The 23,709-nt window shown below is 41.9% G+C and overlaps 1 protein-coding gene across 9 annotated transcripts in view; it reads right to left on the minus strand.

Annotated features, from left to right (window-relative positions):
- Positions 1-23,709, minus strand: part of spri (Src homology 2 domain-containing protein sprint) — a 310,137-nt gene that overhangs the window by 101,815 nt on the left and 184,613 nt on the right. For 2 of the 9 annotated variants that reach the window (XM_076365609.1, XM_076365606.1), the window contains exon 1: positions 12,375-14,180. The exons of the other annotated variants lie outside the window; for them this stretch is intronic. In XM_076365609.1, coding sequence (XP_076221724.1) covers positions 12,375-12,433 — 59 coding nt within the window. In that variant the 5' untranslated portion in view covers positions 12,434-14,180. Of the gene's footprint in view, positions 1-12,374; positions 14,181-23,709 lie in introns of those variants that run through there. 9 annotated transcript variants of the gene reach the window in all.

Here is a 23,709-nt window from a genome sequence, read left to right on the forward strand (position 1 = left end):
GAAGCTTGAAAAAGACTATCTAATTGCTAAAATAATCCGAAGATTATTTCAAATCATTGCATCGTTTTGATGTATCTCTAATTCAGACACATCGTTCACACCTCTGTATCTCTAAAATTCCCACGAATCTCCAATTTTACCCTCACAAATCAGCATTAAAGTAACTGAATTAGTAAAAGCCCCACCGTATTCGGAGTATATAAAATTCACCGTGCAATGATTAGAAACAGTTTTCAATCTCAACGATGAAGTTAGTCGTTCAATTAGAAATGATCTATTTAGAAACGAACCACGCAAAATTTTGGCTACATAATACATTATCTTATACGAGAACGATGTTTTTCTGTGAGAAATATTCGGAATAATCGCGCGTTTATCATCGCACAATGAAAGTCTAGACCGCAGGAGGCCGTGCACAAGGAAACTCGAGTGGCCATCTTTCTCGCGCCCCCCTTGAACCCGGTTTTCCCGGGGACGCCGGACGACCCTGGATTTTTATCCGGGCCAAGGGAAAATATACGTCTCGGTCGGACGTCTCCGCCATAATCCACGGAATATACATCGCGGCGCGCGATGAACCACAAATTCTTTGTAATACCCAGCTCGGGGAAAGCTTCGCGAAAGTTCGACGAAGCTCCATTGAAATTTTCGCCGGCGCACCTGAGCTGCCGCGAACTTGCTCGCCGAGTTTGTTGACCGCTCGATAAAAGGGAAGAAGTTGCCGCCAACGGACTTGATAAAGGGAAAAAGTTGCCGACATTTCCCCGATACACGCTCGCGAAAGCGGGGGCCGATCTTTACGATCATAATCTCGTCGTTGCGCGAGAACATCGTCGGGCGAACGGTTCTCCTCGTCCCGTGTGTTTAACGGCCACTTTATCGCTTGGTTTTTCCGGCGACCAAGGGTGCAACGAGGGTTGAAGAAGATGCAGGATGATTTGAGTGCATTCTACGAGGGCTGAGAGGCTCGCGCGGCGTTTCAAGCGAGTATTTTCTCGAGCTCTGCTAATGGGACAGAGATTATGGAGATTATGCTCGTTATCGAGATACTTTTGTGTGAATATTGATTTTAAGGGGTCTAGGGCAATTGTGAATGAGCTCGATAGGGAGGAGTTTTCTTGTTTTTCCTCGATGTTGATGTAGTCGCTGTAATATAAGGTAGAGGTATGTGTAAGCAGTGATGGAAGTTGTGTGGAACTCAGTTTTGTCTACGAAACTCGTGAGATTTTAAAGTTTTGTGAGATTCATATAGTTTCATAATTGTATGAAGTTTATATAGCTTCATGATTCTATGGAATTTGTATAGTTTTATAATTCTAGGAAAAACGTATTCTTTAGAAGACACGAGATGACTCTTCGACTGGTTCGATGATCGTTTGCGTCGAGAAAAATTGTAAATGAATTAATAACTGTTCGTTCATCTTTTATTGAATGCTCGAAAATCGAATAGGAAAATGGTAAAATTGAGTATACGGTTCATTTTTTAGTCTCATTCGATATTCTCGAGGTCAGAGGACAACACGAAGAGAAAATTAGCGTGTAATGTGCCTTTGATACCTTCGGCTCATTATTTTGCGTATTTGTACCTGAATTTTGGAGTACGAAGGACTCTGTCCGGTCAATGTCGACGTAGCGGGACCGAGAACGGTGAAACTTTTAATTAAAAAGTAACCATCGACGACGACGCGCCGCGCGACCAGCCTCGAGCAATTTGCGACGATATAAAAGTTCCTGGCGGTCGTTTCTGAATCAGCGGAAGGGCGAGGGTCCGTTTTTACCTTCTTACTTCCCGTCGATCTCCTCTCTTTCATAGATAATCCAATCGGAAAAAAGTCAACGACCAACCATGAAATTTTTACACTCAAGACTCGTACAGAAAATTTCTTGGATATCTCACGTCTTTAATAACGTGTTAATGGAAAACTAGAGTCAAAAGAAAAATTTGTTTCTCAATTCACATCTTACTAAACCATAAAGATAAAATTCTATGCCTCACGATGGAATTAGGTTTCGAAATCCATACTCTGTAGCTAACAATATATTATCAATTTAAAACTTTTTATTTCTAGATTAGAAAGGTCACAGATTTTTTAAACTGAGATTTTCAAGCAATTTTTCGAAATTGAGATAACAGGATTTTGATTCTCTATCGAAGTAATATTTATTGAAGCATTTTGAGTATCACTGCTTTGACTTAAGAACATCTTGAACTTCTTGTTCATTTCTCGAAGTTTAAATTCAATTTTCAAATCGTTTCGTTTTCGTACAACTGAAATAATTAAAATCGCGATTCAAACGTTTCACGTACTTCATCAAGTTCCAAAAATTCGAAAAATCTTTTTTTTTCAGAAATGTTTCTTGAAAATGATTTACACGTTCCCAACACTGACTCTTGTACGAGGTGAGGACCGTTCCCAGTGCGTCAACGATATCGAAACCGCCGAAGAAACGTAACAACTTGTTCGTGGTCCCCCGAAAGACTCGAAATTAAGTTGAACGCCGAACCGGTTCCCGGGTCCTCGCGGGACGTTTTCCGGCGTAAAAACGCGGAGCAGCTCTCAACAGCCGAAACCAGATCACGAGGGAAATATTCGTGTACACGGTTCTTTACACAAAAACGTTGGTTCGCGTTGCAAAATCTCATCCCAGATACATTTGTGCGATCCTTGGTATGCGAGAAACAGTTATTTTACTGACAGAAGATTTCTTCCAGTAAAAGTAATATAGAAATGTTGCTAATATCAATTCATAGTTGTCTTAAACGCATAAAGATGCACAGTTATCGATTAGAACACGCGCACTGCTACCATTTATTTCGACGACGATCTACTAATTGCAATATTCTATTAAACCTAATGAATCCCTCAACTAAGGCATGAAGGAAATGGAACTAAAAATAGTCATTAAGTTCATGACTATTTTTAATAGTACCTACAGCATTAATCTCATTCTCTTCATCTAAAGTATAATTTCCAATTTATAAATATTGTTCGATCCTTTTGGAGTCTAATTCATTATTATTCACCTGTTATCAATTATTATACTTGAAAGAAAACATGTAAATATTTAGAATATACCCAGAATGTTCCATTTTTCTCGAAAAGTTATTAATGATGAAGTAGTTGCATCGATCGTGGTTGAGAAATGAATCATAGGGGAAGAGGTTAACCCTCTGTAGGCCTATGTGACTTTGAAGTCACATATCAGTATATTGGCGTATTTTTTATTTATTTCATTTTGCACTCAAAGTGGTGAATAAAATTAAGTAACCAGTTAACTTCAACTTTCGTACGCTCAGGCGTGAAAGTTTACCGTCATTGTAACTTGAAAGTTACAAAATATATTCGTTTGATGAAATTATTGAAACTATTGAATACATTGTTAATTCGTATTCGTATATGGATATTTATTAATTTTGTACTGCATAGATTTTCTTTAGTTACAAAATATATTTGTTTGATGAAATTATTGAAACTATTGAATACATTGTTAATTCGTATTCGTATATGGATATTTATTAATTTTGTACTGCATAGATTTTCTTATAATCATGAACAAAAATTCGGCCCATAAAGGGTTAAATATCTACTTTTGTGAACCGGTGTATACGTATATTTTCGTAATTAACAATAACCTACGGTACGAAAGCGATCTTCAGAAATAAATAAGTGAAAAAGGTGAAAAGATCACGAGGAACCGATGCGCGAGAATTAGTGCTCCAAGGGCTTGTGTAGGGTGTAAAAGAAGTCAGCCAAAAATGAAGAATATGCTGATGAGGGCTGCGTGTCGTTGAATGCACGGCCGTCGTAAAAGGAAGGGACGAGGGCCACTCGAAGAAAAGTATCCAACCCGGGCCTGTTTCTTTTTTCCCTCCTTTTTTAACCGTCGGGAACAGGTTGCGGAGGATCGGTGCCTGTAGCCGTGTGGCTCTTTAAAAAGAATCCACTCGGCCGAGCGACGCGATCCCTTCCGTTGATTTAGCTCCGCCGACCGGACGGTTGGTTATGTCATTGGAGACCCGTCTGCATCGTCGTTGACGAATAATCAGAAGCGTACCGGTCCCTTTTGGATTCTGGAATATCTGAATCTTTTCCCAGAAATTTCTTTTTATTCTGCATCCTCGCATTTCTTTTGATTCTGGGTCTTTCCAGTTATTTCTTTTGATTTTTAATCTTCTCAGAAATTTCTTTTAATTCTAAAACTACCTATTTCTTTTGATTCTGGATCTTCCCAGAAATTTCTTTTGATTCTGGATCTCCCCAGAAATTTCTTTTGATTCTGGATCTTCCCAGAAACTTCTTTTAATTCTGAATCTTTCCGGAAATTTCTATTAATTCTGAATCTTCCCAGAAATTTGTTTTAATTTTGAAACTACCTATTTCTTTTGATTCTGGATCTTTCCAGAAATTTCTTTTAATTCTAAATTTTCCCAGAAATTTATTCTAATTCTAGATTCTTCGAAGACCGTTTTTAAATCTTCTATTTTTAACTTGAAACACGTAATCTTGGGATATTTATAATATAAGCTGCGAATGGGTCACCCAGAATGAGTCATTCCAGTATTCAAAGTTCAACGAGTTTGTATTGAATTCGATTTTCGATATCATTGAAAATTGCTATTAGAGAATCAAAATTTGTAGGTTCTCGAACGAAAAAGAATTGTACTTAATGTCAAGACGACAATGAGAAAATTCTCGATCCACGATATTACTTTTTTAAAATGATCCACGATGTTTCCCGAATCCCCCTGCCGTTCTCGAGCCAGCAAAGATCGTCCCAAGTTTTTATAATGAGATTTACCCGAACAGTTCCGCCCAAGAGATTTTCCAAGACAGCGGTGGTATCCGAGTCAATTACGTATGATCGAGCCAGGTAATTTCCGGGCGGCTAGCGCGGGTTGCTTCGGAGAATTGTGCCATTCGTTCCCAGTGATTCTTGGACATCGGAATCAATTCCGTGGCAGCCGGTACAGGAATAGCGTCGCATCGCGTCGCGTCGCGCGCGCAAAGGTCGCCGTAAATCACTCGTGTTCCGCGGTGGCTGCGGGACGAGGCCACTAATGAAAGAGAAAAGGAATTTATCGGCGGTATAAATTGTCCCCGGATGTCGGACATCCGGCGGTGCTCGCGATCGATCGCGCGCCGCGCGCTCCCAAGGGTGCAAACCGTTGCGGAGGGAGAAACGGAAGGACATAGGCACCACGAGAAATAGCAAAAAGGGAGGAAGAAACGGGAAATACCGAAAGGAAGAGAAAATGAACGAAAAGGAAGCAGAAAGAATTGCGAGAGAAGAAAAAGAGAAGCCGAGAAGAGAGAAATAGTGAAAAGGGTCAGGAACGAGGGGTGCAAAAAGGGAACAAACAGGAAAAAGAAACGGGAAAGATTGAATGGGAAAAAGAACTGGCAAAAAGGAGAAAAGCAAAAGAGAGAGAAAAGTGGTGGAGGGAGAAAAACGAAAAGGTCAAAAGCATTAAGAAGGAAAAGAATGAAAATGAGAAGAATAAAGCGAAAAAAAGCAGCAAAGAAGAAAGACAAAAGCGAGGAGTATAGACAAGGAAAAGGAAACAACAGGGTAAACAAGGGAAAGAGTAAATAGGAGAAAGAAGAACGGAAGAAACAGAGAACTAGCAAACAGGAAAAATAAATAGAACAGGGAACTCAGAGCTGGAAGACTGGAAAAATAAACAGGAACAACGAACAAGAAGATGGAAACAGAAAAAGGGAAGAGGAACAAAAGAGACGAAGAAAAATCGGAGGAGACGAAACAGCGAAAAAGTGGAACCTGATTCTTTATTAGTTTCCGTTGGTAGTCCCGAAGGAATCGAGCGGTCGAAGGGGTGAACGTTCGTTTTAATTAGGCGATCGGTGGATCGGGAACGTCGGTCGCGGCCGAAAGATCGAGTCGCGCGACTCCCCGGCGCGTCGCTATAACGAGCCCTCGTTAGGCCCTCGATCAGATCAAACTGTTCTATTTGCTACTGACAAACGAGCGCGCCTCACCGTTTTGCGGCCTCGCGGAACACCGATCGAACTGTTTGCGCCGCCCTCGAGAGCCTGTCCCGGCGCGGAACAGCTTTTCCTTCGGGAGCTTCAACGGGCATCGAGTGCACTCGGCAAAGAGTGATTGGATTATGTTCGGACGAGGTCCGCGAAGGATACGATCGAGATTCCCCGATTTTATGTGCCACGCTCGGTGATTTTATTGCCGAGCTCGCCTCGGCGTTCTCTGCGCGGACAAATAATCGTGTCGGTTTCCTATGGGAACGTCGCGATGGTCTCCCAGACGGTTTTCTTTGCCGCCGGGGAACGGGTGAAATGTAATTCCTTGGGTACATGCGGTAATTCGACGGTGCATCTTTCTGGTAATCTTGATTATTATCGGCGAGCCGCGTTCGGAGAGATCGAACGTACCGATCGCGCGAAAGAGCGAGAGGTGGGATCATTGAATCACGCTTGGGAACGCTCGCTCGTATGATTCTGCGTTGTCGGAAACGAAAATGGGTCATCTTGCAATTGAATCTTTCGGCTTCACTCTCGATGCAACCATTCATCTTCGTGAAACTAGAAACCGACGTTTCCGTGTATTCTTTCAACGTTGGAACATATAGATTCCGATTTACGACGTTGACGTTACGATTTCGGAGCGTTTCATTGATAGCGATGAAGACGTAACTCGAGATGAATAAAATTAATGTAGTCGACATATTCTTTCAGCGTTGAAACGGATGTGTGCATTGATTTCAATTTACGGAATTAGGGTAATAGGTAATTCGGAATCGTTCGATTGGTATCGATGAAGGCGTAACTCGGGATGAATACGATGAATACAGTCGATATTTTGGAACGATGCCGGTCGAAGTAATACGATCAATGCAATAGGAACAGTCATTTGATAAAATGAAGCGTCGTTGATCGAATGAATATCTAACGAAGCGAAGATCAGCCGGAACAACATTAACGACTCGAGAGTTGCTTCATTCTCGGGATAAAACAGTCATCGAAAGTCAGTATGCACCCTACCGAGGAAACTATTTAAGGAATACACACCTGCGATACCTCCGGCAAGATAAAACTCGCGGATCGAAAGCGAATCGCGATAGTGCAATAAAGTAGCGAACGGATTGCTGGAATTCCGGACACAATGAAACGATAAAATCGTCGTAAAATAATCCGCGGTGTCGCTGCAATAACCGACAACCTTCCAGGGAGAGTAGGTACTTGTCGTCGTCGTCGGAGAACGTTATTTTCGTCCGACGATCTCGCGCGCGGCGGCCATCGCGAGCTTCTCGCCATTTTAGGCGGTTCCATGGCCGGCAGCCACCGTGTCGCCCAATCGGATAACCTCAAAATGATCTCCGTTGTCGATTTCTTCTCTCGACAGTCATTGAAGTCGTTATTGACGAGTGCTCCTCGATGTTCCGAGTGTAAAATGTGTGCAGTTGGAAGACTGATGTCTAGAGGAACGACACAGGAGCAAGAAGGATTTATTTAGCATAAATTTTCATAGTTTTGCTTCGTTACGCATTGAGGCAAGTTAGCGATCGAAGATATTAGAAACAAGGAAATCAGATAAAAGAAAAATTGGGCGAGAGAAAATGGAAACTGATCAATCGGCGGAATTGTTTAGCCTAGTTATCAAGTGATCTCCTAACAGGACGTTTGGAATCATTCTTCAATGTTCCATTAGCACTGTAGCTGACACTATCAAGGATGGATTGGTTGATGTTGTATCGTGTTAGCAATGCTAGTGGAATGTCGAGGAATTATTCCTAAGGGACACAGTTCATACATGGGTACTTCGAAGACTCATCATAGTATTTCTAATTGCGAAAGCCTTAAACAAATTAACATGGTTATCGTTACAGTTGGCCCACCACGTCCATGCCGAGCTCTGGCAAAAGTGCGCAAGGGCAAGGGGACTTGGCCAGTAACAACTGTTGTTTTATAGCTATTCACGCGAGAATCCTGAGTGGAAGTCCCCTTGCCTCTGTGACTGTTTAGTTTCGTGGAACTCTGATGATTTCTGATTTTTGTGGAATTTTAATGGAATAAATAATATTTTTTTAGTTATTCAAGGATTTAGTTTCTTTGTTTTATCAGGTCAGTCCTTCTTTTTATAGCTTCCGAATATGTTGTATAACAATTGCAGGAGCCAAAACATTTTCTCAATTTTTCTTTTCTCCACTTAACCCCATTGGCTTCTGAGCAACTTATATATTTGTTCATCACCAACTCACAATTATTTCATTGAACTGCATTACTATTATTGCACATCTATTTCATCCAAGATAAACGTATTAAGTAGCATTGTTCATAACAGAAATGTTTATTACACACAAGTACCTTCTAATGACACAAATTTGATATTATATTGTGTTCGATAGTCATATAAATAATTTCATATTATACATTCTTTCATTTCGCGCGTCTTCGTGAAATAGTCCAGCATTCGCGTGTTAAAATTAGGCGTATATGAAAACGTGTGCCATCGTGAATGCGTTAACCAACGGTCCCCAGACTCGTCTTCCCTCGGGGTTCTCCCGAGAACTGGACGGACCCCGTTCGAGACCTCGACCCGGTAGCAGTATTGTCGCGCGAAGTTATTAAAAGGCGCAGCCCCCCAGCCCCCGGCCATTGTAAAAGCGAGCGTGAACGTCGTAACCCACTTTCTTTGTCTTTTTACGACTTTCACCGAACCCGCGCCTCGCCGTCGCGGATCTCCCGACAACGCCGGCGTGGTTGCTCGATACCGAAACTCGTTCGGGAGATGCTGGCCACAGATAGGCGATAATGTATTCTCCTTCTTGCGTATGCGGTACACACGCGTCGATACCTGTGCGCGAAGCGTTTTAACCCTTCGCCACGTAATGACCAGCGAGACGCGGGGATTTCCAATTTATCGTTCGTTTAAGAAAAATCGATGTTCTTTCGTTGCTCGTAGGTTCAACTGAAAGATTGCTTTGCTATCATCAATATTCCCATCTTCCAAATAAATGTCCATTTCACAATGAAAAGAACATTTCTTTTTGTTGCTCATGAGTTCAACTGAAAGATTGTTTTACTATTATCAATGTTCCATCCTCGAAATAAATGTCCATTTCACAATAAATAGAGCATTTCTCTTTGTTGTTCGTGACTTCAACTGAAAGATTGCATTGCTATCACCAACGTTCGATCTCTAAAATAAATGCCTATTTCAAAGTGAACAGGAAGTTCTCAGTTACCACAAATTAACCCGTCGAACTCGAACAATTCTCCGCCAGAAATATCCAATATTTTCTGATTAGGACGGCATTCTTCGAAACAAGCTCGATGACACATCACGCATAAATTAAGCGACAAGGCTATATCATTTCAATACCTCGCATACCGATGAATTGCACGACGCTTGATATTAAATATCAAACTTCACCATTTCCCTGTATCAAATCAAGTGGCCTGCGAGAGGCTCCGAAGTCTAAGAGATTAATAACAGTCACGTAAATCTTACGAAGACAATCGTACAGTAAGAAATTCTAAGTGACTCGAACACGGTTTTCAAGCGAAGCATCGTTTACCAAGGTTACCGAGGGTTCAACCAGTGTCTTATCATTTGATTCGCGCGGGACGAGAATCAGAAAGCACGAACAATGGTCGTCGAAGCGTGCACTGCCAAGGTTGCAGCGCGTCGCTCCCGAGCGGCGTCGTCTATTTCCATCACCAGTGGATTCCTCGATCCCTTCTGGCCGCGCGACGCGCGTCCTATTCTTCCCGACGCGTTTTTCGGAGCCGGCACGATGCACCGGCGCGTAGAAAATAGCGCGGCACAACAGAGATAACGCCGGAACAGAGCCGGCCGAATTTATTCGTGGTCACGAGCGACAGCACGTGCTCCAAACGTGTTGCGAGGAGACCTGGCCCACCGAAAAGGATTCTCTCCAGCTGCGGCGTGGCGAAATTATTGAAAATTAATTTAACAGTTTAACACTAGATTTATGGAACCGTCAATTTGACAGGTATTCAATTTTTTAAACATTATTTAATAGCAGTTTAAATCGATTTTAATTCCTGTAATCATGCAAATGCACTCTAAAAAACTACAATATAATAGTTATTATATAATTTATAATTTTAATATCTTATATTTCAAATATAAAATTCTAGTTTTGAAGCTACAATTTTCGTGATCTATCTAAATAAACACCTAATTTTCTAGAACTAATAGAGCACAGTGTAGAATAAACGTCCGTAAATCTAGTGTTAAATTCATCACGTTCACTTTTCGTACACATGTGATCAAAAGTCTGCTCATTCAATTGTTTTAGTTTTGTACCTTCCCTTTTGTAACAAGTCTAAGTAGAAAGAAGTCAATTTCGAAAACAAGTTATGTTCATTATATACGTTTGATCTGAAAAATGTGAAACTATGCAGACGAGATTAACTTTTACTATGACCTCTTTCACAACTGTTTTTAATGAAACTAGTAATAATTGAATAGAAAAATAACAGAATTCGATGTTTATTTTCTGTCTACGTTTACTGTTAATGTGTAATGTAGGTCAATGGACCAAAGAAATTGTTAATTTTATGTATCTGGTTTGTAAGGCCAGATATTTATTGTTAACTTGGTTGCACTGGCGTACTGAATAAGTTTTGAATAATTAACAAGGATTGGCTTGATTTATCGGACTGTGTGTCCCTTTATTTTGTTGTTGAAAATACTTGTCTTAATACTATGATGTCGCTGTCTTGATGAACTCTGTCTGATTTGTACAATCGAGTGTGTCTTATACTAATTGTGGAGATGAGGGTGTGTACTGTTTCGTGTGTATGTTAAAAGGTGGGAAATATTTTCGTCCAATGAAGTTGTTGGGGGTTGAATCTGCTGTCTTGTGGTCACGCCTTGTAGGGTAAGTTGGACAGGTCAAGTCAGGTATCGTCAGTAGGAGTGTGGAGTACCGTTAGGGTGTCGTGAAGCTAAGCCGTCCTTTGTGTATTGAAAATGTCTGAATTTGTTTGTTTTATGGTGTCTCGAATGGTTAGGGTTTTATTTAATGTGTCCGGGCCTTTTTCTCTATCGTAAAAACTAAATGTTCCTTGACTATGCAAACGGGACGATGAGGGTTATTTCTTAACTGTATGTATTCTTAACATTTACTTTAGGAGCTAAAGATAGATAGTAGACAAGTAATATTTCATTTATATGAAAAGTAAATAAATCAAATTTAGATTCGTTGATTTCGGTTAAAAATTCTTATCACGAGTCTGACTCGGTGTTATAGGAGAAGGGGTTAAATCTAACAGAATTTAATAATCCTCCCACCCCTGAGTCTCGGTTCGTCGATTTAAATATGCAACGAATGATTTTTGAATACGAAATCCCCGAAGAAATCCGCCGGCGGACGAAGAATCGAGGATTCCGGAGTATTTTCATCGACTCACCCCCTTCTGGCTCCTCCCTCCGTTCTCCTGAGCCAGCCGACCCTCAGCGAACTCGGTTATCCCCGAAATTAATCGGCGAAAATTAAATCCAGCCCCCAATTTAGGTACGGCACGCTCGGCCTTTCCTAGGAGTTCGTATTAATTATGAACCGGTAATTGTTGATCGACGCCGTGTCGGTTTTCTGGGGTGGGCTGACTGCGGTGACGCGGTGAAACCTTGCTGTCAGGGATGACGCGAGTCGGTCTGCGTATTCCTTTGGTTTGAAGGAATTACTTTGTATAATATTTGAATGTTTTCATTCCTTTAGAAAGTTTAAAATTTGTCGAATTCTTTCGAATTCGGTTCCCTGTTCATTTTCAATCCTTACGTACGATCTTTCCAAATAATCAAAAATATTCCCTATGGAAATACTAGATTATCGATGATACTTTTAAATATTAGTAAAGAACATCTATACTATACATCTATACAGACAATATATATATATATATATATATATATATATATATATATATATATATATATATATATATAACCGAAAATCACTTGTAATTTCGAGTGTAATAATCCATTGTTCACAATTCTTAATTTATATCTTTTAGTATACACATACCTATCACACAATATTCATTAACACTAGAATTACCAGATAGGTTAAAACGACCCATTCATGATTTTTTTCTAATTATAAAAAGATAACGGATGCTTCTCTTAGAAATTACTAGAGAAATTGATTGAGCAATACACAAACTACCTTGCAAATCAATTCTCAATAGTTGCACTACAATTTCTACAGAGAAATTTCAGAGACAATTTGACTGTTTGGTAGTTCTAGTGTTAATAAAAATTATTCTCCACCGAACCAAAAAAAAAACAATGTATTCGTAAAAAAAGGAAAGAGCAAAATTTCAATCTCCTTCGAAGTTCATACCAAAGTACCCCCGTCCACTCACCTGATGATGTGCTGATTGGTGGACTGCAGCAGTATGGTGGTGTACTTGGTGATCAGCATTATCGTGACGGTGTCGACGCGGAGCGCGATGATCTCTCGGTCGACGCTCGCAGTAGTCACTGGTCTGATTCACGGGCAGCCGGGTAACGCGAGCCTCTCCTCCGTCGGTGACGACGTCCGGCCGGCCGGAGCCCCGCGGCACTCGTTTCGCATAAATCGCGCGCTACGAAAATCGAGCAAAACCGAGGGCAGCGTGGATGCCACGGAAATTCTTCCGGCTATATTTAGCGGCCATATTTCCAGCGCACAAAGCGATCCGCGGGGGCACAACGCGAGGTTTTCCGTTCGGTTCTCCTCAGACGCGCGCGACCACGCCGTTCGCGACGGCCGGGCCTGACGTCATCGACGACGACGCGACGCGGCCGGCTCGTAGGTCTGGGATCGGTCGTCGCTCGTGAATACCGATCACTCGTGACCACCTCAACGCAATGATCTTCGAAGTCGACGAATTCTTGCTTCTTTTTGTACCGAGTACACGGCCTCTGGCTTTTGGAGCTCTTTTGGCTGGTTCCCTTCTCGATGGCAGTGCTGTTGTTTTTCTAATTAGGATTGGAGTGTTGTTATGTAGTTGGGTCTATGTTGATGATCGAGTTCATCGTTTGTTGATCGTTTTTGTAGATGGCTGTTCTTTAATGTTTCTTCGATTCGGAGTTTACACGTTGACTCTTTTTAGTTCTCGTCTATTGCTTATGTTATGTTATTCAATGAATTCAATGAATGTTTTGGATCGTTTAGTTTCATCAGTTAGCACGCTCAAGATTTGATCTTGAAACTGACTTTTCTTGTTTTGCTAGTGACTTTGTGCTGTGATTCTATATGATTAATATTCTGTGTTTCTTTACCACGTTGTTCATTCTTCCTTTTTACTTCGTGCTCCAGCTTCTTCGAGTTCACGGACACAGGACAGTAACCTAGCGATCACTTCTGTCTTCAAGATCTTCTCGAAAAAGTCAATGTCCCCTTTCACCAAAACTGAACAACATCTGATCGTCGAGTTGCAAGTAAATCAGCTCGCGAATCCGATTCCCCATTGAAGTTCAAATCTATTCGAGATCTCTCTTCGAGATCTCACAGAACAGAACTTGTTTCCACCGGAACTCGACAACAAAGAATACCTCAACTTTATTCTCTTCGATCACTGTACTGCAAATCGATCCGCACGCAAATCCAATTCTCCGTTCAAGTCTATTCAAGATCTGTCTTCAAGATCTCGCGAAAGTCAGTCTCTACAACAACGGATACTTCGGAATAGGTTTCGTTCCCCCCAGATCACCGCATTATAAATCACTCGGATCCAGTTCACCGTTCAACCAGTTCAAGCCCGATCGCTCGCGAGCGCAGACTGAAACTCTCGGAATCGCGTCTCCTATCGCGGCTCCCGTCCCCTTTCCCTCGATCCTCCGTCGAGTGAGGATCGATCTTCGTCCCGCGCTCTTCAGAGACGCATACCGGGCGCGTTTTACGACGAAAACTGACGTCACCCAGCGATCTTCGCTGCTTCGACCCCCACCTCGGCCGCCGTGCACAGACGCCGCTTATCAACGCTCCGAGCTTTATTGTTCCTCGCCTTTGTTGATATATTCCGAGGCCGAGAACCGCGCAGCTGGCAGAAAAAGACTGAGCGTGTTCCCGTGCGGGTCAGGTGTTCCTCGGCAATGTGCTTTCACCCCAGTCGAGGACGAGCAGCCTCTTTCTCAAGGTTCCGGGGACTGGCTTGACCGATAGCAGGTGCAAAGATCTTTGTTCGATTTTGTTCGATGACCACTGATTCTGCTATTGTTACGTAACTTAGGACTTAGATGCTTGACGACGGTCAGGGATAGAGACCACTGGAACGACTTTAGCTTTCGGCTTGGATCATCCTCTATGTGGATGTCTGTTATTCGTTAATCTGAATATTTTGGGTTCTATTTTTATATTATTGTTTCTTGTTGAATCTAGTTCTTCGGAGCTTTGAATAGTTCACTGATTTTATTAATCCTCTGGGTTCTATCCTTTGTTGATTTTTCTTTCTTAGCAAATATATCTTGTGAGAAGCTTACTGTAATTTACTGACCTTGTTAATTTAGGTGGCATCCTTTTTTTATTGATTGTTCTTTCTGGGCAAATATATTATTTGAGGAGCTTCAAGTAATCTACAAATCTTGTAAATCTTTCGGGTTGTACCTTTTTTATTGATTGTTCTTTATTGGTAAATGTATTTTGGTAAGAAGCCTCGAGTATTGTATAAATCTTGTTAATCTTCTAGATTCTATCTTTTCTCCATTGATTCTTTTTCCTGGTTAATGTACTTTCCTGAGAAGCTTCGAGTAATCTGCCGATCTCTTGTCCATCTTCTGGGTTCTACGTCTTTCTTACTGATTCTACTTCCTAATTAAATGTATTCTCTTGAGAAGCTTGGAGTAATCTGATAATCTCGTCCGGCGATACGATCAACGTTTTAAACTCTACTCCAGTTCATACCTCGTCTTCTTCCTTATTAAATGTGTTTTCTTGAGAAACTTCGAATCGACCGATCTTGTCCCCGAATCGATCCTTCTCCCTCATTAAAAGTCTTTTCTCTCACAGCCGCGAACAGTCAGACGAATCGTTGACGTTCCAAGCCCGTTTCGAACCGCTGCTTGATCAAGGAATCGCGAGGAGACGCCTTTGATCGGCTTGTTCGGTGAATCGGAGCAACAGTCGTCGATTGTATCTATTCCGGGACTGGTGAAACGGGTCTCGTTGATGAATGGAAGAGCGAAAGGAGAATGCGATCGCTGTGAAATCCGAGTCGGAGGAATGATTACACTTCGATCGGCTAGGTGATCGTATCGAACGAAGTTCGAAGCTACCCTCTAAAAATCAATTTTTACCTTCCTCAACGTACGATCTTCAACAAGAAACACCGAAAAGGATTAAACAATAATCCAATTCACCATAATCCCTCTATTCTTTACTTCTCGATAATCCGATACTTCAGAATCCTCACCCAATAAAATACCAACAACAATCAATCGAACGGTTCCATCCAAAGAATTCCAAGCCTCCCGAGCAACTCGAACAACTACAAATCAAACACCTCGTACCACCAATCAATCCTCTCTCCGCTGATTAAAATAAATCAAAAACAAACGCCACTTTCAAATTTTTCCCAAGACGTCTCTATCATGAGTACTTTGTGTTTCGCGCACTTATTTCGTTAATGAACATATCAAGCCCACTAAATGGTACCAGCGATTAAGACAGCGACATTAGCGTGCTACACGGTTTCCACTTCAAAACCTATGGACGTCGGATCAGGTGTCCGCGTAAGCGGTCCTCGACAGCGAACGCCAGTTCTTGTCAGCCAGCTCGCTCGGAAGTGATCTATTCGATATAGCGTTCCCGTGATCGCGCTCGATCGGTGTCAACCAGAGAGAGAGACAGCCGCAGGATAAAGTCCGACGTTGCCCGAGCGTTCATCGATGTTGCCCAGGATCCACTAGAGAACGGCGCGCTGAGGAGCGAGTCGTTGGTTGGCTGGCACGAGGACTATCGCCGGTGGACAATACATTCCTAATGACTACGCCCGAGCCAGACCCTGAGCAGATGACCCCGGGTATCGTCGACTTCTATCTCTCGTTGCCTCGCGAACCGGCGACGACTCTCTCGATCCTCACGAAGCAATCCGCTTTTTATCGATCTCTAGGCATCGGGGCTGGGGATCTGTAGAAGCTTTGTCTCATTCGATGGCTTTCTTCTTTATTCTTCGGCTTTCTCTTCTAAAGATTGGTAGTGGTTTGTTTAGTAGATTGTTAGGGAGAGAGGAAGTTATCGATATCCTAATTCCTCTGTGATTCGATTTGATGCGTTCCAACGCTGTTACCGTTGATTTTTCAGTGATCTTAGGGTATAAGCTCCAGTTTCAGTGAAAGTTTTATTTCCTCAATGAAAAGTCTGTTGTATTTTCTCTTTTTCCAGTTTCTCACTATCCAATCGGTGAAATTCGAAGGTTAATCTTGAAACTACGATTCAAACTCAGAGAGTTCAGAGGATCCAGTCTCTTTTGAGCTAGTCTTATGTCGGTTTTTCGATAAGTTTTTTGTGTTTGCGAGAGGTTTAACCAGCGTAAACGCTACTCGGCGCACGGTGTGAGCAAAGAAGATCCAAGTAGAAGGATCGATGGAAGTTAGATCAGCGTGTCGGCGTGAATCCGTTCAGAAATCGGCGACCGCGCGTCCCTGGCTCGCGTCTCCCCGCCTCGAATCGATTTCATGCTCGATCGCGGCCGAGTCTGGGTCATCCGCGGTAACTTTCGAACACGCTCCAGCCCCGGAAACACGCAGGACCGAGGACACGGGCATTCTAGCAGGCTCCGGGGAACGGCCGCGGCGCCATTCGCGCGGATCATCACTGGGGATCTCGGAGCATCCGTTCCCGCGCGCGCTTGGATCGCGTCGATCCGGCTCCGCGGTTTCTTTCGCCGATTCTTTATCCCCGTTTCTTCGCACTCGGAGGCCTTCGAGTCGCCACTCGCAGCTCCTCGCAGCCGTGATCGATCGATCAACGGTATCGATCACTGTCGGCTAAACTGGCAAAGAAACAGACTCGGAATTCCTCGAGCCCATTCGACCGAGATCTTTTCTTTTATATTTAGAGGACTCCTGGGAACTACGCCTTGCTAGGATCGATCCTAGCAGCACTCGCTAGGGAACAGATTCAAATTGATAGCTGTTAGGAGGTTAAACTGCTACTAGACTTTGGTGATCTCACCGCAGAATATTCATCCTGTCCATTATGAACCCCTCCGAATTACGTTTAAACCCCAATCAGCTTCGAATATCAACCACTCTGCTGCCACTGGCACAGTTCGAAAACCACTTGCCGACAACGAAGTATCCGTGCAACCAGAAGCTTCGCGGGCGAGAACACAATCCTCCCTACGTCTCCATCTTCAGAGCACTCGGCAAAAGCGAAATCCAAACGAACATTCCAGCTTCCCGAAGGTTAGCCACTTAGCTACCACATCATCACTACGCGGACCGTTCCCGTTCCCAAGCTCCTCCCACCCAGCGCCGCCAAACGAACCGCACCGTTCCCAGGATCGCGATGCCAGCTTCACCGGAAGCGAACCGAGTCGTTATCCAGTTTCACGAGGCCGTTGCTGCGACGATCCGCCGGCACTCCGCGAGAGGACCGTTTCACAGGCTACGGGAGGCCCGGGAGGAGGATCCCTGGGGAACGTCGACCTGGTCCCGAAGAAGTCCTCGTCCCCTGGCGCGATTGTATTTCCGTCCGGGCCGGACAAAGGAGGAGGTGTGTGTTCGAATGTGCTGCCTGGCTGCCGGTCGCGAATGGACTGCGGCTTCCAGCGTGGCTTAAACACTATAGCCGTGGCTGCACTGCGTGGACTTTAGCTGCGGCACCCGTGGCTCTCCGTCCGATCGCGCGCCGGGTGCAGTCCCTGCGGTTCCCGGAGCGGCCGCGCGTTCCCGAGCGTGTGCACCGCTGGAATATATCGCGCGGCGGGACGCTGCCGCCGAGCCCAAGGATCGAGAGGAGAGTTTCGAGAGTGACGGAGGAGCGCGACGAAGGCTGCTTGCTGCTCCTTCGGCTCCGTGTTCGGGGGGCCACGTGTGCGTCGGACTCCCTCGGTGTGCACGCCCGCCCGCCCGTGACTCTGTTGCACCAGGGGGACTACCACGACGACCAGGCTCGCGGCAGCGAGTCTTGCGCACACCGCACCACTGCGCCCGCCTGGCCATGCTCACGCCCGAGGAACCCACGTACCTACTCAGCCACTTCGACGCCTACCCGTGGCTACTCCGAGTGGGGGTGCACGGTTTGCTCGAGGATTATCGTAGGATAGTTTCTTCGACGCGTTGGATAAATTTCGGCGACACCACTGTTTATTTGGATTTGGGTATTAACTTAACCCTCTAAGACCCATGCAATTTTTTTTTGGAATTTTTAGATGAAATTTTGTATTTCGAGTAATGAGTGTTCATACTATTTTGGAAAAATAGTGAAAAAAATCTGACACATTCACTATACTATATATAGCATGATCTATAGATAAATCAATGGGAATATACAAATTTTATAAATAATTTCTCCCGGCAGTACAATCGTAGACCATTTTGTAAATTTTCAAAACTTTAAATGATGTATAAATTTTATCTGGAAATAACATCTAATTCAATTTATTCATTCTAAATACTAACTCATATTCATCCTAATCATTAGATACATTATTTATTAATAAATAAATTGTTTGTAACAATTTAGAGTGAGTGATCTATTAATAGATCACTAGGACTTAATGGGTTAACCCTTTGCACTCGAGAGTTGACTCTCAGTCACCACTTGATTCGATACAACAAAACTAAAGTTGAATATTTCATATTTCAAATTAAACTTCGTATTGTTACGTGAAATATTGAAATAAAACACCTTTGTTGCTTAATTTATCTGTGAATTATCGTTAAATTAGTTTCAAACAATATCACCTATATCTTGTTAAAAAGTGTTAAATATTTCCATTGAAAAACTTTCGAGTGCAAAGGATTAACCCCTTGACCTACGATATCGTGTCAGACTCGGGACGAAAGTTTTAAACTCAGTTTGAGAAATCTAAATGTTATTTATTGGTTTTAAATATAACTTTAATGTTACTTTCTTATTGTCAATCGTTTATCTTTGGAGTAAACGTAGATGCAGGATAGGGAACATTTTTCCTTTTCGTAATAAATTATTGACAATGAAGTAGTTGTGTCAATTATAGTTACGAAATAAATTATAGGCCAAAGGATTAACACGTTGTCTGCCACAGAAACTTCCAGAGTTTTATGTATCGCTTATTCTTTTGTAGCAAAGATAGAGAGGAACAATTACTTAGTATTTGGTATCGCTGCTTACGTTACACTGTTGTCTAGTAATTTACGTTATGAAATATTTTCATTCGACATTATCTGACAAATTATAATTATTGTCGAGTATTTTATAAGCTAGAGTCATCGGTGACCGACGCGGCAGTCAACGTGTTAACGCAGCAATGCTGAGATATAAGCAGCATGGCAGTTTTACTGGGTTCAAGGTCGTGGCAGAAATCACTTTATTATTTTTATTATTGTTATTGTTAGAGTATTTGCAATTAACAGATTAAGTATTGTGGTGGTCACTTCTAAGAATTTGGTTCCGCTTGTTATTTATATACTTCCGGTTCGTTAAGGTTAATTTGTTTGATGATTTATCTGTGGAAGGATAATGTGGGATCTTGATTTGTGGGACACTCTGACTGCCACGTCAGATAAATTCGGGTGACGTCATTTTTTATTTGCGTTTGACGATTAATTTTTTTGATAGTTTATCTGTGGGAGTAGTGTGGGATCTTGGTTATATCTCGACTGCCACGTCAACTGCATTTAGGTGATGGGTTCTTTTATGCAGATTTAGAAATTAGTTGTTTCGGTGAAGCATTCAACGAACCGAATTTTCTTGGGTGTATGAGATACGAGGACAGCGGATACGAGATATTTTTGTACACTCGCTGCGGTTGGGAACTAGTTTACAGTTTTTATTGCGGCTCGAAACTATGATTCACAACGCGATGTTACGATTCCCAGAGCGATACTGTTGTTCCCAGCGCGATATCATAATTCCCAAAGCAATACCATAGCATTAAAAGCGATACTGTACTTTCCAAAGCAATACTACAACCCTCAAAGCAGCACTATAATTACCAAGACAATAACTTCGTTACCAAACTAACTAAAACGCCCTATAAGAAGTATTCATCTTTACGGAAAGATACCAGTTCTCAAAAGAATTACTCCTGCGTATATCCTTCATCCCTGAACCTTTAACCCTTTGCGAACGGGGCAGTTTTGAGTAAACCGTACCGTATGGCTGAGCCGTTACCGCGACAGTCATTTAATCCTTTGCACTCGGAGTTTTTCACTAAAAATATTTGAACATTTTTAGATGAGATAAAGACGGTATTTCGTGAAACTGACTCGAAGAGAAATTGCACGAAGATCGAACAACAAAGCTATCTTATTTCAATGTTTCTCAAATTGATGCATTATACGAGGTATAATATTAACCCCTTAACTTGTACGCTCGAGTTAATTCGAGCGCGCTAAACAGGCCAAACTGTGAAAATAACAATGTGAAAGCAAGAAAAAAAATCGTTTTATTGATATTTATCATTTACATGGGATTGTAAGCTATAAAACTTATTTATTCAAGAATAAAATATAGCCTTTTTCCATGGAACAGAAGCGCAGTATATCAAAATTGATTTTTTTTGGCAGGTTTTTTTTCAAAAGAAACTGTGCGTTAAGGGGTTAAATATTAAATTTTATAGTTTTATTGTGTGAAACCAAGTGATGAGAGAGAATCACCTCTCGAGTGCAAAGGATTAATACTATCAGTTGTTTTCGTCGAATGCATATATGCGTTCCTCGGTCAAATCGATGGTTTCCGTCAAACGCATATACGCGGCAGTAGTCCGCAAAGGGTTAATTACCGCATCAAACAAGCAACAAAGTCATCGAAAGTAACGCCAGCTATTTCTCTCGAAGGACGTATAACTCACCAGTGAACAGCCATCGGATTTATTTCGCGGAAGCAGGAAATTCACGCCTACACTGAGTGTCCCCCAAGAAATTACGATCGGCAAAAACGGAACCGAGCGACCGGTGTCACGGAAAAATTGCTGGCGAGCTCGGTCGTTCGCGGTAAAACGTTAATCGCCGCGCACTGTCACGCGAGCAGCAGAATTATCTAATTTGTACCCATTCGACGAACGGGACGGTTGGCCGTTGATAGCAAGGAATATTTATTTTCCCGCTGGCGAAACGACCGGTTATTAATCGCGTGATTTTCCCCGGCCACGTTTGTCGGACGCGGGTGCCGCGCGTTTAATGCCGAGAAATTGAAACCGTCTCGCCTAAGAAGCTTACAATAAATTACGCGTATTACATACCGCTCATCGTCTCGCGGCTGGAATTTTAATGAACCGAGTGACGCGGAGCTGGAACCGTCGCGTAGGGGTATTTGCTTCGAAAAGTTCGCCAAAAGTCGAATTCTTTTGTTTGCTTTTGAGCAAAATCCATGATATTTTGTGTTTATATTTCTGTGTATATATAGAAGTAAACTGTAAAATACTTTTTTCAAAACAATGGTATTCAATGACGGATTGAAGCTTAAAGTTGAAGGATATTCGTGTTCTAAGAACATGTTAGAAATGTGTACGAAGTGATTTTTTCTAGTGTCTCCGAAGCACAAAGTAACTGTACTATACAGAGGTACGTATGTGAAGTGATTCAGAGCTTTTAAAAGACTTTTTTGTATTTTTCTGATACTCTTAAGATATACCTTTAAAACATACTAGAAGTACCTTTTCCATTTCTTTTTTAATTATTGCACACTACTTCATATAGTTTTTATGTTTATCATTAACCTATGACTTTCTGAACTGTGATCAATCCAACTACGATATTATCAATAATTTATTGAAAATAAAAGAAAATTCCACGCTTATTCTATGTCAACGTGTGCTCTAAGGTACAATCATTGCTAGCAGAGGAATAATATGTAATTCGCATTCAGACAAATTGAATAATATTTATGTTTGTTAAATTTGAAATCTTCACCACGAGTCTGACACGATATTGTAGAGCGAATAAATTATACAATAAACGTCCGTCGACCTAGTGTTAAAAATCGGAAACTTTGAGTTTCGTACGCAACCGTTGAATTAATAGTAATGCTAAGCTAGCAAAAGCAAAAATGCGCAACGTTCATATATCTTTAGTCTAAACAAAGGTGACAGAAAGGCAACCAGATGTGTCTAGATTTTGTCACGCGAAATCCAGGGACTTTTCTCCAGGCAAGGCCATAAACGGTCTTTGTAAAGAAAAGCGGACTCTAACTTACTCTTGGGTGTTCCGTGTATCATTCGTATTCGAGAACTTGAAAGAGCTAAACGTATTTTCCAAAGCCGTTATAATAAAGTCGCACTGTAATATATATATATACATTTTCATTATTTAACACTGAAATTACTAGATGGGTCAAAATGACTCATTCCTGATTTCTTCTTTACGCAATTATTAGAAAAACAATATATGTTCCTAATCATGTATTAAAGAAATTGATTTAGCAATACGCGAACTGAATTGTAAATCAATCATGGTCTCAGTGGATGCATTCTTTGAGTTTCTATAGAAAAGTTTCAAAAGGTTAAAGTAACTGCTCGGTGGTTTTAGTGTTAACACGTTGACTGCCACGAGAATTTCGCGCGTTTTATTATAGTAAGATTTATTCCTTCATAACAGAGGAAAATAGTATTAAACATAATTATTAATGTTTACTAAATATTTATAAATATATTATAGTATTACTATCTATAATATTACATACCAAATATTTTGATTCAATATTAATCTTCTTATTGTAATTGTTTTCAAGCAATTTGAAAGCTCCAGTGACCATCGTAGCAGTCAACGTGTTAATCACCAATTTCCAATAGCAACCAAAGAATTCCATGACCTAGCTCGTGTTTGGCGAGATCGAAGGACAAAACGAGAGACCTTGGAGAGTTTAATCGCTCAATCTACTGGAATGAATGCGGGCCGGGTCATACGGGTACAGGATATCCCAAGAAAATATCCGGAGATTGACAATTCCGTTTTAAATAAATGCAGACGCCGGGGATCGAGAAATTGAGTCGGGGCTGTCGATACGAATCCAATAAAAGCCGGCTACACCGGTGCGTATCCCCTTTGGAGCGTGTTTTGCCAGCCAGCCAGTCAGCTGGCCAGGATACACAGAACATTATTCCGGCCGTAATGGTGAGACACTTAACGCGGGAGCAGTACGATGATAATCGTGAAAAAGGAGGAGCCGCTTTATCATATTAACATAAGCGTCGTTGAGGAGCGAATTTTTGCCCTGTGCAAATCGGCTGATCGACTCGTTTCAAGTGGTTGGCCGATTAAACGGGAAAAAATACAGGGTGTTTCGCGGTGAATCGCAGTGCAACTGGGAAGAAAGAATCTACGTGAAAAATTAGGAAAGATAGGAGAGAAGCGTTTATAAGGAATTTCATTTTCCAGGTAATTCAGATTATTCTACTGTCGAGTAAAAATGTGAAAATAGCATGAGCAAGTAGATAATAGTGTAGCCTAAGAATTATGGTACCAGATAATTTGTAATCTTTTCCTTTTATCTTCGCTGCAAAAGAATAAATGATAAAACGCTGAAGTTTCTCACAGTCGTGTTAACTCTACACTCGGAAGCCTTTTACT

The sequence above is a fragment of the Nomia melanderi genome, chromosome 3 (assembly GCF_051020985.1).
Source record: "Nomia melanderi isolate GNS246 chromosome 3, iyNomMela1, whole genome shotgun sequence".
In the NCBI taxonomy this organism is placed as follows: domain Eukaryota; kingdom Metazoa; phylum Arthropoda; class Insecta; order Hymenoptera; family Halictidae; genus Nomia; species Nomia melanderi.